The 16,567-nt window shown below is 41.7% G+C and overlaps 1 protein-coding gene across 6 annotated transcripts in view; it reads left to right on the top strand.

The window, feature by feature from the left end:
- The window catches only part of SPECC1L (sperm antigen with calponin homology and coiled-coil domains 1 like), a 122,856-nt gene that overhangs the window by 39,284 nt on the left and 67,005 nt on the right, over nt 1-16,567 (top strand). For 5 of the 6 annotated variants that reach the window (XM_089653235.1, XM_089653232.1, XM_089653237.1 and 2 more), the window contains one exon: nt 5,592-5,769. In XM_089653235.1, coding sequence (XP_089509361.1) covers nt 5,629-5,769 — 141 coding nt within the window. In that variant the 5' untranslated portion in view covers nt 5,592-5,628. Of the gene's footprint in view, nt 1-5,591; nt 5,770-10,748; nt 10,794-16,567 lie in introns of those variants that run through there. The other variant, XM_089653236.1, reaches the window with a different exon arrangement.

Here is a 16,567-nt window from a genome sequence, read left to right as displayed (position 1 = left end):
ATCAGAGAGATAGCAAAAACATTAGGCGTGGCCAAAACAACTGTTTGGAACATTCTTAAAAAGAAGGAACGCACCGGTGAGCTCAGCAACACCAAAAGATCCAGAAGACCACGGAAAACAACTGTGGAGGATGAGCGAAGAATTCTTTCCCTGGTGAAGAAAACACCCTTCACAACAGTTGGCCAGATCAAGAACACTCTCCAGGCGGTAGGTGTATGTGTGTCAAAGTCAACAATCAAGAGAAGACTTCACCAGAGTGAATACAGAGGGTTCACCACAAGATGTAAACCATTGGTGAGCCTCAAAAACAGGAAGGCCAGATTAGAGTTTGCCAAACGACATCTAAAAAAGCCTTCACAGTTCTGGAACAACATCCTATGGACAGATGAAACCAAGATCAACTTGTACCAGAGTGATGGGAAGAGAAGAGTATGGAGAAGGAAAGGAACTGCTCATGATCCTAAGCATACCACCTCATCAGTGAAGCATGGTGGTGGTAGTGTCATGGCATGGGCATGTATGGCTGCCAATGGAACTGGTTCTCTTGTATTTATTGATGATGCGACTGCTGACAAAAGCAGCAGGATGAATTCTGAAGTGTTTCGGGCAATATTATCTGCTCATATTCAGCCAAATGCTTCAGAACTCATTGGACGCCGCTTCACAGTGCAGATGGACAATGACCCAAAGCAGACTGCAAAAGCAGCCAAAGAGTTTTTTAAGGGAAAGTAGAATGTTATGCAATGGCCAAGTCAATCACCTGACCTGAATCCGATTGAGCATGCATTTCACTTGCTGAAGACAAAACTGAAGGGAAAATGCCCCAAGAACAAGCAGGAACTGAAGACAGTTGCAGTAGAAGCCTGGCAGAGCATCACCAGGGATGAAACCCAGCGTCTGGTGATGTCTATGCGTTCCAGACTTCAGGCTGTAATTGACTGCAAAGGATTTTCAACCAAGTATTAAAAAGTGAGTTTGAAATAATCATAAATGATTATTATTCTGTCCCATTACTTTTGGTCCCTTAAAAAGTGGGAGGCACATATGCAAACTGTTGTAATTCCTACACCGTTCACCTGATTTGGATGTAAATACCCTCAAATTAAAGATGACAGTCTGCTGTTAAAGCACATCTTGTTCGTTTCATTTCAAATCCATTGTGGAGGTGTATAGAGCCAAAAAATGTTAGAATTGTGTCGATGTCCCAATATTTATTGACCTGACTGTATGTAATATGTACAAAAAATCTTTCTTTATTGTGCATCATGGGACACAGAGCAGGCTATAATCATTTACTATCTTGGTTATGCGTCACCTGTAGGTGAATGGACACTGGCAGACCAAAACAGACAGGAAGTCTTTCCATATAAAACTCCTACACAGTAAGTACTTTAGTAGTTTTTTTCGCCAGTGTCTGCCTGGTCTCAAAAATGGTTGTAATAGGATCAAGGGACTGGATATCTGGATGCATTCGGATGGCTGAATGGTAAAATGAATGGTACTTGGGCCTTGTATGGAAGATGGAGGACCCAACAAGGTTTTGCCTGTAATGCGACCATTTTGACGCTGGACCCTGCGTTACGGATCTCTGTGCATTTTTCTAATGACCAGGGTGTTTTTCCGTCAGGGTGCTGTACAGGTCCAAGGGAGTGGACCCCAGAAAACCTAGTGGGACCGAGTCCTTGAAGGTCCTTAAGTGACAAGACCCACCGTGATGGGTGAAGGTTGGGTGTCTGTCTGTTAGCTGAGCCCTGTGGCAAGATGGGTAAGTTTGCCCCTTTTTTTTCTCTCTTGAAAATAGAGATAAGCAAATGAAAAAAGAGATGCATTTTTTAATACGTTCATTTCTATCTGGCGAACAAAGATTTTTTTTGGCTACACTTCATGAACTTGTGCAAGCACCAATACTGCCTATGCAGCCACAGCAGTGACAGCTTTTGTCAGGACCAGGTATCCGCAGTCTTTTTGTCCTTTTGGCTCTTTGCCACTAGAGGGTATCGGGAGAATTGTAACTTTTCTGTGTGTGTTGCTAGCCGGTATGTCTTTTTGCATTTTTGGGGGATTTCTGACGGAATTCACGTGGGGTAACCATACTTTTTTTTTTTTTCGTAGCTAAAGTCCCAATCCCCTTGCGGGATTTCGGAGCACAAGAAGAAGCACATGTTGCTTTTTGCCATGGGCGGTAGCAGCTGGAAGCTGTGGGCTGCCATCTCACTTAAGTGGACAGTGTCCTACATATGGGGCTCCTCTGAGGTTGCTGCAAGGGACACAGCAGGCTTTCCTTTGGGCATGTGGGTCCTTGTTGGGTGTGTGGTCACAGTTGGTAGTCTGGACTGGCTTCTGCTTTAGTGCTGCCATTTTTTTTTCTGTCTGGGCAGTGATAGCTGCTAATTGCTGGATTACAGCCTTGTATGATGGGGTGGTGTACTGGTGGGTTAAGTGTGTTATTGTCACAAGCCCCAGTTGCAGATTAAATATGCTTTAGAGTAAGCAATGTCTTCCAGAAATCAAGTGGGGGAACCATAGCAGGAAGGGGCATTGTGTACTGCAGTCAGGTCCTTAGGATCCAAGTCGACGTTCCACTGTGTTGGCTTCCCCTGAAAGATAATTTGGGCAATCGGAGCTGTTTCGCTTGTATGGCATTGTGGCTACTGCCAATGCGTCTGCTTCAGCATACAATACTAAAGATGATTTAGCATCAGCCTTGGCTGGATTGAAGAGTAAAATAGCTGAGATGATTTCCTCTGTCACGCAGGGCAGTAAAAAGCGTGAAAGATTCTCTCTCCCCTGATCCTCCTGTTTTGGAGCAGGAATTGGTAGAGAATATGGAGGAAGTGGCTGTTGATGAGTTGGAGGAAGGTCTAGCAGAAGACTCCATTTCTGGGGAATCAGTGCTTGAGAAGGGCCAAATGTTGTCGCAGAAATTGTTGGTCAATCTCTTACAGAAATGTTCAGCTCCGGATTCAATTTGCCGTCACTGGAGACTTCTGAGGCCTCCTATTCTTCTGTTCAATGCGGTTTCTGCAGAATTCTCAAGCATTCCCATTGTACCTATTCTTAGAGCAGGTGATATATGCTGACTGGGACCACCCAGATAGAGTTTTTGTTCCTCCCAAGAGGTTTTCGCTGCTGAATCTCATGGAGGAAAAATGTATTAAGAAATTGAGCATGCCGGTGGTTGATGCAGCTGTTTCTTCCTTGAATAAAAATTTAGCTTGTCCAGTGGACAATGCCCAAGTTTTTAAGGACCTGGCTGATAAGAAGTTGGAATCGGTGCTAAAGGCTTCTTTTGCTCTCACTGGGTCTGCTGCACAACCTGCTGTAGTGGCATTTGGCGTTTGTCAATCCCTGAAAGACCGTGTTAAATGGTTAGTTAAGATTCTTCCTGGTCAGGGAGAGTATTCTGCTGAGGAGGTGGCAGATTAGCCCTGCACCTTGTGCTTTTTGTTGTGGATGCCCTTAAGGATTCAATACAGCAAGTTTCAGGATTGTCCCTCCTGTCAGTGCACCTGCGCAGAATCTTATGGTTAAAAAGTTGGTTGGCGGAATTGCCTTGCAAGAAATTGCTGGCTGAATTTCCCTTTCATGGCCAGCTCCTGTTTGGTGATTTGGATAAGTACATCCAGAAAAGTCGGGGGGAGTTCTCTCCTACCAGTTAAAAGAAGTACGCGTCCATCGTTTAAGGGCTCAAGTACTCCTGCTGCTATTTCTTCAGCTTAAAGGCAGTTTCAGTGCCCACAGACATCTGGACATGGAGGCGGATCTCAAGGCCAAGGGGTAGAGATAGCCATGGGTTTAGAAGTCCTCTAAGGCTGGCCTAAGCACTGTGTGTATGAAGGGACTCTTTTGGGTGGGGGGAGGCTTTTGCAATTTTCAAGTGCCTGGGAGGAGGTGATCCAGGACAAATGAGTAATTTCCACGATTTCTCGGGGGTACAGACGGGAATTTCAGGTTCCTCCCCCCCTCCCTGGTTTTTGAAGTCCAACGTACCCACAAACCAGCTGAAGATAAATTCTTTATTTCAAGCTCTCGATTGTTTGCTGTCTGAAGGGGGTAATTGTGGAAGTACCGTCAAGCGAGAGGTTCAGAGTCTTCTACTCGAACCTGTTCATGGTTCCAAAAACAAACAGAGACGTGAGGCCTATACTAGATCTCAAAGCTCTGAACGTATTTCTAATTGTTCCATCTTTTCAGATGGAATCAGTCCGTTCAGTAGTAGCCTCGCTGCAGGTAGGGGATTTTCTAGCATTCATAGATATCAAGGATGCATACCTTCATGTACCAGAATTTAAACCTCATCAAATGTTAATGCATTTTGCAGTAGGAGGTCATTATTATTATACAGGGTTTATATAGCACCAACAGTTTGTGCAGTGCTTTATAATGTGAAAATTTTCAGTTCATGGCTCTGCCCTTAGGGCTTGCCACAGCCCCTCGAGTTTTCACAAAGGTTTTTGCTCCAGTATTGGCCCTACTGAAAGCCCAGGGAAAATCGGTACTAGGGTATCTGGTAAGGTCCCACCCTTTAGGGTAAGAGTGCACTCTGCCAGGAGTGGGGGGGCCTCTTGGGCAATTCACCATCAGACGTCGGTGGCTCAGGTTTGCAAGACTGCTAACTTGTTTTTAGTGCATACATTCAGGAGGTTCTACCAAGTGGATGTTAGAGCTACAGAGGATGCTACTTTTGGCTGCAGCATGTTATGGGTGGCAGAATATCTCTGATAACGCTGTCTGGGATTGGTGTCTACCTCCCCTCAAATGTATTGCTTTGGGACATCCCGGATAGTAATAACTATAGCCCGCTCTGTGTCCTGTGATGTACGATAAAGAAAATTAGATTTTTTTTCTACTTGCTTACCTGTAAAACCCATTTCTTGGAGTACATCACAGCCAGTGTATATTTACCTAATAGGTGGCATGTATCCCAGATAGTAATGATTATAGCTGCCTTTGTATCATGTGATGTACTCCTAGAAATAGATTTTACAGGTAAGTAGAAAAAATCCAATTCTATTAATTAATTTCTTTTTTGGTTCCTGTCGCTTAACAGTTCCTTAAGGAACAGAAAATTGAAGGGTTAAAATGAAAACAGGAATCGGGAGATAGTTGCAGTTTCAAGTCAGCAATCTCTTAGGCTGTTTCTTTTCAAACTGTGGTTAAAGAACACACATCCAAATGGATGGGAACTTTTCCTTTGCTAAGCATAAAAACGTTTACATATTTAATGCCGCTCTTAATGTCTGTGGTCTTTCACTATGACTATGCCTAAGAGAAGAACACGAGGAATATGTACAAAATGTGAAAGCACTCAACATAGAGTTTTTAAATGAAGTAGACCTAGATATTTATGGTATGATTTGCAAGACTCTTGGCTCCAAATATTGAGTATCTGCTTCCAACTCAGAGATTACCAGATTTTATTGGTTTCCCTGACTCTTCCTAAATCTACATGTTATGCAGACTGATCTTCATGAATACTCCAGCAGTGAAATTGACATAAGCTGCAATAATTTGTGTTCTAAATAAGGATAAATTAAGTACACTACAAATATTTACTTTGTTGTATTAATAGCATTCTTCCTTCTACACAGATTCAGCTGTAAATGCATCACAAACAGGCCTCCCAGGATGAGGAAAGCAAACAGGAGTGCAGGCTCCGTCCCCAAAGTACCTGCCACAAATAAACCACAAGGCACCGAAAGGGCAAAATCCGAGAGCAACGCACCTACTTCATCCAAGTTAACTCGCCCAGGATCTTCTTTATCAAAGGTAAAAGAAAAAGCTTTGCTAATGATATGAAAATGCCTATGTACTGTAGTGGGCACAGATGAGTTTTTACTGATCTTTAGTTTTAGATGGATCCTGCAGTGATGGCGGTTACCTATCACTGACAGGAGTGCTATTCTCGAACTGTAGAAACTAGTGCTAGTTCTAGGGCAGGTATATGACTATGCTTGCTGCTTCAGAAGTGTGCTCTGCCCTCGGACTATCATACTTCCCATGAATTGGACAGCCTCCAGCTCTGATTGGGAACTTTGACTGTAATGCATTACAGCCTTCCAGATACTTCTTTCTCAGCCTGATGGATCACCAATCAGATACACACTTGCTAGGCAGGTATGATTCTGATTGGTGGCTGTAGGGAATATCTTTGTACTGACAGTTTATTCCATCCTTTCTATATGTAAGCCATACAGGAGCCCACAGTGGTTTTGTTTGTCATATGTCTGTTCCTTCCTTGGCTACAGTACAGATCCAATGCTGCAGCTGCGGGGGATGGAAAAGTGCGGTTTTGCCAAGTATTGGTCCTGCTATATTCACAATGGCATCATTAATAACGGACAGCATTATGGTCTCTTCACTCTAAAGGAAGATACTCTCCAACTAACATAAAAGTTACGCACTGAAAACCATTACGTAACTTTAGTGGCAAAAAACATTAAATACAATGAGAATAGTGTCTTCTGTTTTTAGAATATTTTCAGCACGGTATTGGTAATACATGTAAAAATAACATTAAGTCTCTTGCACACAGTCATCTAAGGCCATAGAACGTACAATGTGCACGTATTTTTCCACATGGAAGCCTCAGCTGCTGTGTACAGCCACACATATGAATCAAATACAGAATGCATCTGTATGCAAGTATACTCCTGTACCTGCGTAAGTACGCATATGGTCATTTGCCTCTGGACCAAGTCTAGTGTATACACAAGTACTGACGTATTTACATGTACAGCCGCGTCCTGTAATTGATTTCTATAAGCAGCTGTATGCATCAGCTGTGGTTCCTGGGCAGGGAAATATGTCCAAATTGTAAAATTGTATGTCATATGGCGCCAGGTGCCCATAACCTTTAGCTGGTAATAATGGTGAACATTGCCCTGAATAGCCTAAAGATCGGATCAACTCTGTTGGGATTTATGTCTATGAGAAATGTATTCTAAGCAGGCATGCAAATAGAGTTGAGTACTAGCGTAGAAGCATGACAAGATGCTGCAAGCAACATCCAAAGTATCTGTGACTGACACACGATTCAACACCTTCTGCCTGGGGACCACTCGTGTAGGCATTTAAGACGCTGGTAAAATACGCAGACTAGAAAATGCATAAAATCTATAATGGATAAAGTTCCAGTTTGTGTACACAAACTCCCTTGATTGGTATTAGGTGGTAGTATGATTATGCATTCATTCAGTTTTCCCACCTCTGAATTTGTCCACAACAATCATATTCTCAAAGACAATCAAATGTCAATCCTTTTCAAACAGTGCTTTCTTCACATACCCTCACTTTCCAGATGATGTTCACCTCATGTTTGTATATGTACATTGTGTATTTCAGATGGTTATTTACATGGATTTTCTCTTTCCACAAGGCAAGCCCTGTTTCCCAGTAGTGTCTCGGCTTCTCCCCTGTAGCTCTCACCAGCTTGGATATCTGCTCTGTTGCTTTCGTTGCACAGGTGGATTTCCAGTGTTACATGGAAAATACAGAAAGGGCACACAGGCTGCTCCACTATTGCACTGAATCCTTTAGTATTCACTGTGCTAATTCAGTGCTATGTGCACTCTTTCTGTATTTTCTATGTAACATTGAAAATGCGCCTGTACTACTGAGGCAAGAGATCTAGTATACAACTGGGAAATGGCCATTGCCTCGTAGATAGGTAAAGTCACGTACACCACTATCAGAAGCATATATTGACTATCAACTTGAAGCCAAAACATCTGGTAAGTGACCCTGTGTGCACACTCTGAGGGAGAGAGGGAGGAAAATGCAGAGTGAGTTAAGAAAGTGCTGCTTCTCTGAAAAGGTTTTCTTTTTCAGTTTGTGTAGCAGCAGGCAAAATATTCCTGCTTTCTGGTTTTATTGTAGCTGACATTCTTTGTTAAAAACGTATATTTCTGCACTGCTTATGCAAACAAAATAATTAAGTAAGCTTCTGCAGTGAATCAGTGTGAAATAAAACATGACAAAAATTATAAACTGCAGTGTTACAATAAACTGTCCTATGCAATAATAAAATAAAACAAACATTGACCAGAATATTGTTCAAACTACACACATTTAAATAGTGAAAAACAATAAAAAAAAAGTCTATAATGGAACAAGTCTATTCAGTTTTTTCTGATTGCCAACCAGTGAAGGCCTCAAAAATCTTCGTGATCCTCCATTATAAAAAAGAGCTCCCTTAACAAAAAGTGTCCCAACCAACTGGAGAAAACACTCACCTTAAGTTACACCTTTCTTTCATGGAAAGGATATAATGCTTAATTAGGCAACCTAGCTCCCTTTCTTTGTAACACGGTCATTAAAGCTGATGTTTGGGTATGGCTTTTTTGCAGTTACATTGGTTCTTGGAGCAATACAAGTATGTATGTGCCATACCTGGCTGATGATCCCTCCAGATACTGGAAATCACTGTAGTAAGCACCACTACTACAGTGATTGTTGCTGTCTGGGTTCCATGCCAAGCCATTGCCCCGCTGCATAGTGTACACAGGGGGATGCCCTCTCGGCACAAGCACCATTCACAGAATGACTTGAATTTTTCTCAATGAATGCAAAGCATTCTCTGATTGAACAAGGTGAAGATAATGTCACCACCCTGCCTCAGTGCCATGTCCAATCAGAGAATGTTTTGCCATCATTGAGAAAATACAAAGTGTTCTCTGAATGGCAAAGGAACCAGAAGACCGTGGCAATCAACTGTAGTAGTGGTGCCTACTGCAGTGATTTCCAGCTTCCACAGAAATGGCCTATGCAAGCTGGACCAATGTAACTATGCAAAAAAATCCATACCTGGATTTCAGCTTTAAACCTTTCAGCATGGGTCAGTGGAACAACTCAAAGAAAGAGAATGTCAAATAATTTTCACATAGAGTAAGGTCCCATGCACACTGGGCATTTAGCCCCAATGCATAGATCTCGGGTTCAGCTGTAGACGAAGGACACAGGTGCATCCTCCAGCCCCACTAGAGAGTGCACCTACCAGTTCGAATGTTTAGGGCAGCATACTTCCAGGGACAAATTCTCGGAATGCAGAAGTCTGACACTAAATCTATGGATTTAAAGTGATTGTAAACCTCAGACATCAAATATGAACAAAACATATCATATCTATAGTGTGTACCTGTCTCAATCCAGAGCACAAAGTGCCATTTCTGTCTGCTGCTTTGTTCCTCTATCAGCATGAATCACTTCTGACAAGCTTTCCTGACGCCAAGATAAAAATGGTGACAGGGGAGGGCACAGACTATGATTGACAGCCTCAGCTCTGTTTCTGTGTGCTGTTCAAAGGGGGTCTCCAAACAGCTCTCAGAGAGCTTCTGAATTATGTAACTTCAGCTCCCTGCCCCCTACTTTTCATAGCTGAGAGATCCTCTTATAAATCCTACACTTTGAACATTATTTAGGGGACAGAAGGCTGCAGGAAAACAGGTACAACTTATATAGGTGGATTTGTTTTATCTCTGTGTATCACCTGAGGCCAGTCACTTCACTGGGTATATGTTGGGGTTTACAACCACTTTAACTATTACCCAAAACTGTTGCAATCAAAGCATGACGTGAGTGGTAACTGTCAAAGTTGCATATTTTCTCAACAGAACTGTCAAGCTATCAAATGGCTGGTGTCAATAATATCACATATGCAGCAACATGACAACTGCAGATCAAACCAAGGCTAAAGATGGTGGTTTCCTTGGCTGGAAAGGATAGGAGGGTTTAGTTCTGCTGGGCTGGATAGGGCACCTGTGCCCCCCATCTGCAGCTAAATGGGCTGCATGCCCAGTGTGTATGGGGCTAAATGGGCTGCATGCCCAGTGTGTATGGGGCTAAATGGGCTGCATGCCCAGTGTGTATGGGGCTAAATGGGCTGCATGCCCAGTGTGTATGGGGCTAAATGGGCTGCATGCCAAGTGTGTATGGGGCTTTACTCTTTTATTCACCAAACATAAAAATCGGTCCACTTACACAGCAAAGATTGCTTCACAGCACGTAATGAGGCTTAACAGCTTGCCTTCCTTGCTTCACAAGAGCTAGTCCTCTTGCACTCCAGGGCCAGTCCTCTTGCACTCATCATCATGTGGTACACACCATAACTCAGCCGGACAGTAGATTTACTAAAAATGGAGCACTCAGAATCTGGTGCACCTGTACATGGTTGCCAATCGGCTTCTAACTTCAGCTTGTTCAAGTAAGCTTTGGTAATAAGGCTAGGCCATGTCTCACAAAACGCAGGGAAATGGTCCCTGCACCTAACCAGAAATCACTGCCCGCACTGAGAACCGCACTACAGCGCGGTTCCCTGTGCGGGTGGGATTTCCAGTGCTGGCGGCGGTCCATTAGCATTAATGGCACCTGCCTCAAGGATCCTGCATTTTGTGTGCAGGTGGTGGCAGCTGGGAGACTAAGTGTGGGTCCCACAGCGGCTTCCACTTGCACTAGTGTGAACCGAGCCTAAAAACTGAATGCTTATTGTTTTCTATGCAGAGCTGCACAAGATTTGGCACTTTCCAGTTTTAGTAAATCCTATTCCGTCAGTCAAGACTTTGCCACGGTACTTTGTTCCCTTCTTGGACTTTTTTCACTTATTGTTTTGCCCTATTTCAGTACGGTTTAAACAGTATTTTAGGTAATGTTTACTTTTTTTTTTACTATAGTATAGAATATTGTAGCACTGCAGTTTCTAATTTTTGTTAGATTACATTCTCTCATGCTATTTTTATGGTCCTCCTTAACAGCTTTTTGGCTCACGTCAACCTTGTTAACTTTTCCCCACTTCTCTGGTATGTATTCTAAAAACTTCCACCTGCACACCCCCTTCCCATGAGATGTGGTTTTGTTTTTTCATTTTTTTTTTCGTTGTTTTTTTTTAAGGCAAGGTTTTTTTTTTTTTTTTTTGTTTGCTTTTTTTTATTCAGATAATTTACAGTGCATGAAGTTTCTTGGTAACATAGAAAAACTTGCATTGTTATCATTTTTTTAAACTCTTATTTGCTCCAAACCTTTTTTGGGGACTGTTTTGTACAATTGTGTTGTTAATGCACGATATACATTTTCTTTTGTGTTCCTGCACGGTAGACAAGCCACTAGATGGTGCTCCTGCCTTGTATTTTTTTGGCCATTGTACAATTCATATGGGAGTTTTGTATGGCTGAATATGAGTGCATACATATATGTATACAAATTCCTGGAGCAGATAGCTAATGCACCTTGAGACTTTTGTAAATGGAACCACATGTTCTCTAGCTTTGGCATGTTGTTAGCTGCTGGTTTTGAATGGTTGCAAGAAAGATTTTAGTAACCATTTTTTTTTTTTTTTTTTTTTGCATTAGATTGAGTGCTTTCTTTTCCTTTTCCTTTCCTTTCCTTTTCTTTTTCTTTTTCTTTTCCTTTTCTTTTTCTTTTTCTTTTTCTTTTTCTTTTCCTTTTGCTTTTCCTTTTGCTTTTCCTTTTGCTTTTCCTTTTGCTTTTCCTTTCCTTTTCCTTTCCTTTTTCTTTTCCTTTCCTTTCCCTTTTGCTTTTCCTTTCCTTTTCCTTTCCTTTTCCTTTTCTTTTTCCTTTCTTTTTCCTTTCTTTTTCTTTTCTTTTTCCTTTTCTTTTTCTTTTTCTTTTTCCTTTTCTTTTTCCTTTCTTTTTCCTTTCTTTTTCCTTTCTTTTTTTTTTTCCTTTTCTTTTTCCTTTCTTTTTCCTTTCTTTTTCCTTTCTTTTTCCTTTCTTTTTCCTTTTCTTTTTCTTTTTCCTTTTCTTTTTCTTTTTCCTTTTCTTTTTCCTTTTCTTTTTCCTTTAGAAGGGGTTTATTGCATGTGCGCACCCTGCCTCTTCCTTTTTAGATTCAGAATGCTGGCTGAGAGGAATTTTCTGCCACAATATCATAATTTATGGACAGACTTTCTGGCCTTGTAAAGTATTAGATCACAATACCCCTCTACATCAGGATGACTCCTCAGCTTCTGAAACAGCTGATCAAGATGAAAAGCCTGCTGCAGAAATCTCTCTGAAATCCAGGGACTCTATTGCTGTTCTTATTGAAGCTGTATGCTTTGTTTCCTATTGAAGTAACCTGAGTCTGGTTCCCCAATGGTTTCTAGTATGGGTGTTTTAGAGGTTCCTGCGCAAGCTTAGACCTTTCTGGCTCATGTGTTTGGTTAAGCTTGTCATATGTGGAGTTTGGCCTCTCCGAAGATTCCCCCCCCCCCAAAAATAAAAACATGTTTTGGCTAACTATCGTAATGAGGAAAGTTTCCTTAGGAAATGGTAATTTCTATAGCCAGATTTTACTTTAACCAGACCTTCATGGCCTCCATGAAGGGTAATCTGATGTTCAAAGGCCCGGTACAGGGAACTTGATCATCTGAGGAAGCTCAACGTCTCATCAGTATTCTGGAACTTGGCAAGATTGGGTTGTTCCTACAACACAGGACTCGTTTAATGTGATGTCACCTAACAATCCAGTGCCATAAAGGCAGTCATAAAGCAGGCACCAGAAGTCATGCCACTTTGAAAGAAACAGACTTGATGCTCTCTTGGGCAGAACTGCACATTCTGGATCTAGTCACAGCTGACGTGCCAGGCATGGAAAATTGGGAGGCAGACTTTCTCACTTGTAAGAGTCTGGATCTGGGGGAATAGGTTATCCGAAGATCTTTTAAACCCTTTGCCACAGGTGGGGAACATCAGGGGTGGATCTCCTGGCATCTAGATTCAACAACAAACTAGCCAGATTTGTCATGATAGGTCCAGAAGCCTCTAATTTTTACATTGGGTTTGGGATCTGTTTAACCCCCTTTCCCACTGGCCAGCGTTCCATCTTCTCATTTGCTGGCTTTAAAGGCAGGAGCCTTACAGATTTGGTCATCCCTACCCTTTTGAAGGGTAAGAAGTTGACTTTGGTGTCCCATTCTGGATCTCTCAACTCCTCAGAATTTTCCCCTTCTAACCTCTCAGAGATATTCCTTTGACCTTACCTGTAAGGTGGCCTTTCTTGTGGTTATCACTAGGGATGCACCGATACTGTCTGAAAATGCTCCCGATATCCAAAACTGATGCTTCGCGGTGCAATTTGCACTCAAATTGTACTGCAAAGAATAGCATGTGATTTGACAGTATGGGCTAGATGGCTTTTGATTGATCAGCACCATCACGGTGCTTACCAGTCAGACACCTTCTAGTCTGTACTGTCATCCCTGCAAGCAGAGGAGAAAGCTGCTGGGATTTAAAATCCCCAAACCTATGAAGCGGCTTTTCCTTCTGTGACAGCATGAGATCTGTGCAGGGAGGTTTCTTATGACAAGCCTGGGTTCACACAGGAGCAGTGGGGAAACCACATGCGATTCGGACAGGAATCACATTCCTGTTCAATTCGCATGCTATTCTTTGTGGTGCAATTTTCGTCCATAAATTTTGTACGGATGCAAATTGCACCGCAAATTATTGGTATTCTGTATCGTTGAGTACTTGACCGAAAGTATCAGTACTGGTACTCGCCAATCAAAAAAGGTTATTGGTGCATCTCTAGTTATCACCTCTGCAAGAGGAGTTTCCGAGTTAGAAGCCTTATCCTGTAAGGAGTCCTTAGTGTTGCACAAGGACAAGGTTTTCTTGAGGCCTAAGGCCTCCTATCTATTGAAGGTGTTTCTGCCTTTCACCTTTACTTATGTCCTGCTCCAAAGCATCCTAGGGAAATTTTTCTCCACTGTCTTGATGTGGTATGTTCAGTAAGAGTTTAGCTCTTGGCTAATTCTGCTTTTAGGAAATCTGTTTCACTTTTTCTGCTTCCTGAGGGTTTACAAAAGGGTCTCTCAATCTCTCATTCCACCATTGCTAGGTGAATCAGAAATTCTCATTAAGTCCTATAGTCTGAAGGATAGGGTACATAAGTTTCCTGTTTAAAACACATTTTTCTATGTCTGTTAGTGTTTCATGGGCATTTAGGCATCAGGCATCTGTTTTGAGGCATGCAAGGCTGCCACCGGGGCTTTTGTTCTCACAATTAAGTTTTATCGGGTGGATGCTCAAGCCTCCTTTGATTCCTGTGTCAGCTGGAAGCTGCTCATTGAGTCCTTCTTGGCCTGTTTGTTATGTGAGCCTCTTGACATTTTTTGTGGTGTTGCCCATCCCTCAGTTGGACTGCATTTGGCCATCTCATTTGTTGTCTTAAAGAAGTAAAATCTGTATTCTGGAGTGTAGTAAAGGACACAGGACCCTCCCCTCTGTACTTATGATTGCTCTGTTGCTTGCTACAAAATGGAGATAAGCTGGGAATGCTTGGGTTATATAGGTGGATGTCTCTGCAACTTTTTTTTTTTTTTTTTAACCAGTGTCCAATCATCTGAAGGTAGCTGCATGTAACCCATTAATAATAATTTTAAAAAGTCTATGTCCTGTAATCTGAAAAAATTATTTTATTGGGAAGTCAAAATTTTATACCGTGTATATATATATATATATATAATTTTTTTTTTTTTTTTTTTTTTAAAGTAGGATTCCTCCTTCAGTACATTTTCACATTTTAAGCTTCATCTAAACACAGTATAGGTTTTGCAGATATTTTAGTTTTTATTTGTATTCTTTCATTTTCTCTCCTGGATGGATTGTCCCAATCTGCCTGTAAAAATGCTCAGTTGGGTTTCGTGCTTTAGCTTCTGAGTTGCTAAATTGACAGCCCCTCCACCTCCCTTTCCTTCCTCAAGTATTGCATGGCTTGCCACTAGGGCCCTGTTCACATCTGTGTGCACCATTCACCCTGCACCAATGTGACGGATAGTATAATGAATTAAGCAGTCTGCATGTCTCTTGGAGGAAGTCAAGAAAGGCATTCTCAGGAAGTTGCCTTTCTTTGCACTCCCGCGATCTGTTGTAAATCGCATGAGCATGTGCACATTGACACATACTGTAACAATGCATTAAGGTGCTTAATGCTAGATTTTCAAGCATGACAGAGTTAGCACAATTTCCTACTTTGGAAAAAGTAAGATGATCTTTGGTCATAAATTATTTGCACAGTAAAGGTATTTTGTACTGGTTTAGTGGTTTGTGGGGAGTAGAGCTAAAGGGGAAATTTTCCTTTTATTAGGGAAGTTCTGTCTAACACAATCCTTACATAGAACAAATATAAAAAAAAAAAAAAAAAACCTCAATATTAGTTTAGTCTAAGACCCCTTTTTACATGGCTGTTCTGATTAGGTTCACCTGTGAGATTTTCAGACGGACTTAATCGGAAGGTCCATTCATCCCTATGGACAGGCGGGTGTAAAGTGACTTGAATCTGTTTACACCTGCCTACCTCCAAGTCCGATCAGCTCCACAAAAAAAAAAAAATGAATGGGATCCGTCCTCTTCCGTTTAGTTGGAACGGATCGGAGGGTAGTTGGGTGTAAACAGACAGTGGAGTTCCAGCTGCTCATAGAGCAGAGTGGGCTTTGTCCGTGTCCTCTCTGCATATACTGAGCAGACATGGATCTGTCATCCACCCACTCTTCTCCGATCAGCAGTGGATTTGTAAGCTGATCTCCTTCTGATCAGAATGGAATCTGCTCTTTGTGAAAGGGTCCTGAAACTGTTAAAACTGCAGTTGACCTAGATGATATACAGTGGGGATCGAAAGTTTGGGCACCCCAGCTAAAAATTTGTATTAATGTGCATAAAGAAGCCAAGGAAAGATGGAAAAATCTCCAAAAGGCATCAAATTACAGATTAGACATTCTTATAATATGTCAACAAAAGTTAGATTTTATTTCCATCATTTACACTTTCAAAATAACAGAAAACAAAAAAATGGCGTCTGCAAAAGTTTGGGCACCCTGCAGAGTTAATATCTTGTACTGCCCCCTTTGGCAAGTATCACAGCTTGTAAACGCTTTTTGTAGCCAGCCAAGAGTCTTTCAATTCTTGTTTGAGGTATCTTTGCCCATTCTTCCTTACAAAAGTCTTCCAGTTCTTTGAGATTTCTGGGCTGTCTGTCACGCACTGCTCTTTTAAGGTCTATCCACAGATTTTCAATTATGTTGAGGTCAGGAGATTGTGAAGGCCATGGCAAAACCTTCAGTTTATGCCTCTTTATGTAATCCCCCGTGGATTTTAAGGTGTGTTTAGGGTGATTATCCATTTGTAGAAGCCATCCTCTCTTTAACTTCAGCTTTTTCACAGATGGCATCAAGTTACCATCCAAAATTTGCTGAAATTTTATTGAATCCATTTTTCCTTCTACTCGTGAGATGTTCCCTGTGCCACTTACTGCAACACAACCCCAAAGCATGATTGATCCAACCCCATGCTTAACAGTTGGACAGAGGTTCTTTTCATTAAATTCTGTGCCCCTTCTTCTCCAAACGTACCTTTGCTCATTCCGGCCAAAAAGTTCAATTTTAACCTCATCGGTCCACAGAACTTGTTTTCAAAATGCATCAGGCTTGTCTATATGTTCATTTGCAAAGTTAAAACGATTATTTTTGTGGTGAGGACGTAGAAGAGGTTTTCTTCTGATGACTCTTCCATGAAGACCATATTTGTACAAGTATCTCTTTATAGTGGAATAGTGTACCACAACTCCAGTGTCTGC

Source organism: Staurois parvus, unplaced genomic scaffold (genome assembly GCF_062004578.1).
Source record: "Staurois parvus isolate SC_StPar_1 unplaced genomic scaffold, SC_StPar_1.0 ptg000704l, whole genome shotgun sequence".
NCBI lineage: Eukaryota > Metazoa > Chordata > Amphibia > Anura > Ranidae > Staurois > Staurois parvus.
Note: the sequence above shows the minus strand (reverse complement) of the source record. Positions and strands in the feature narration are given on the sequence as shown.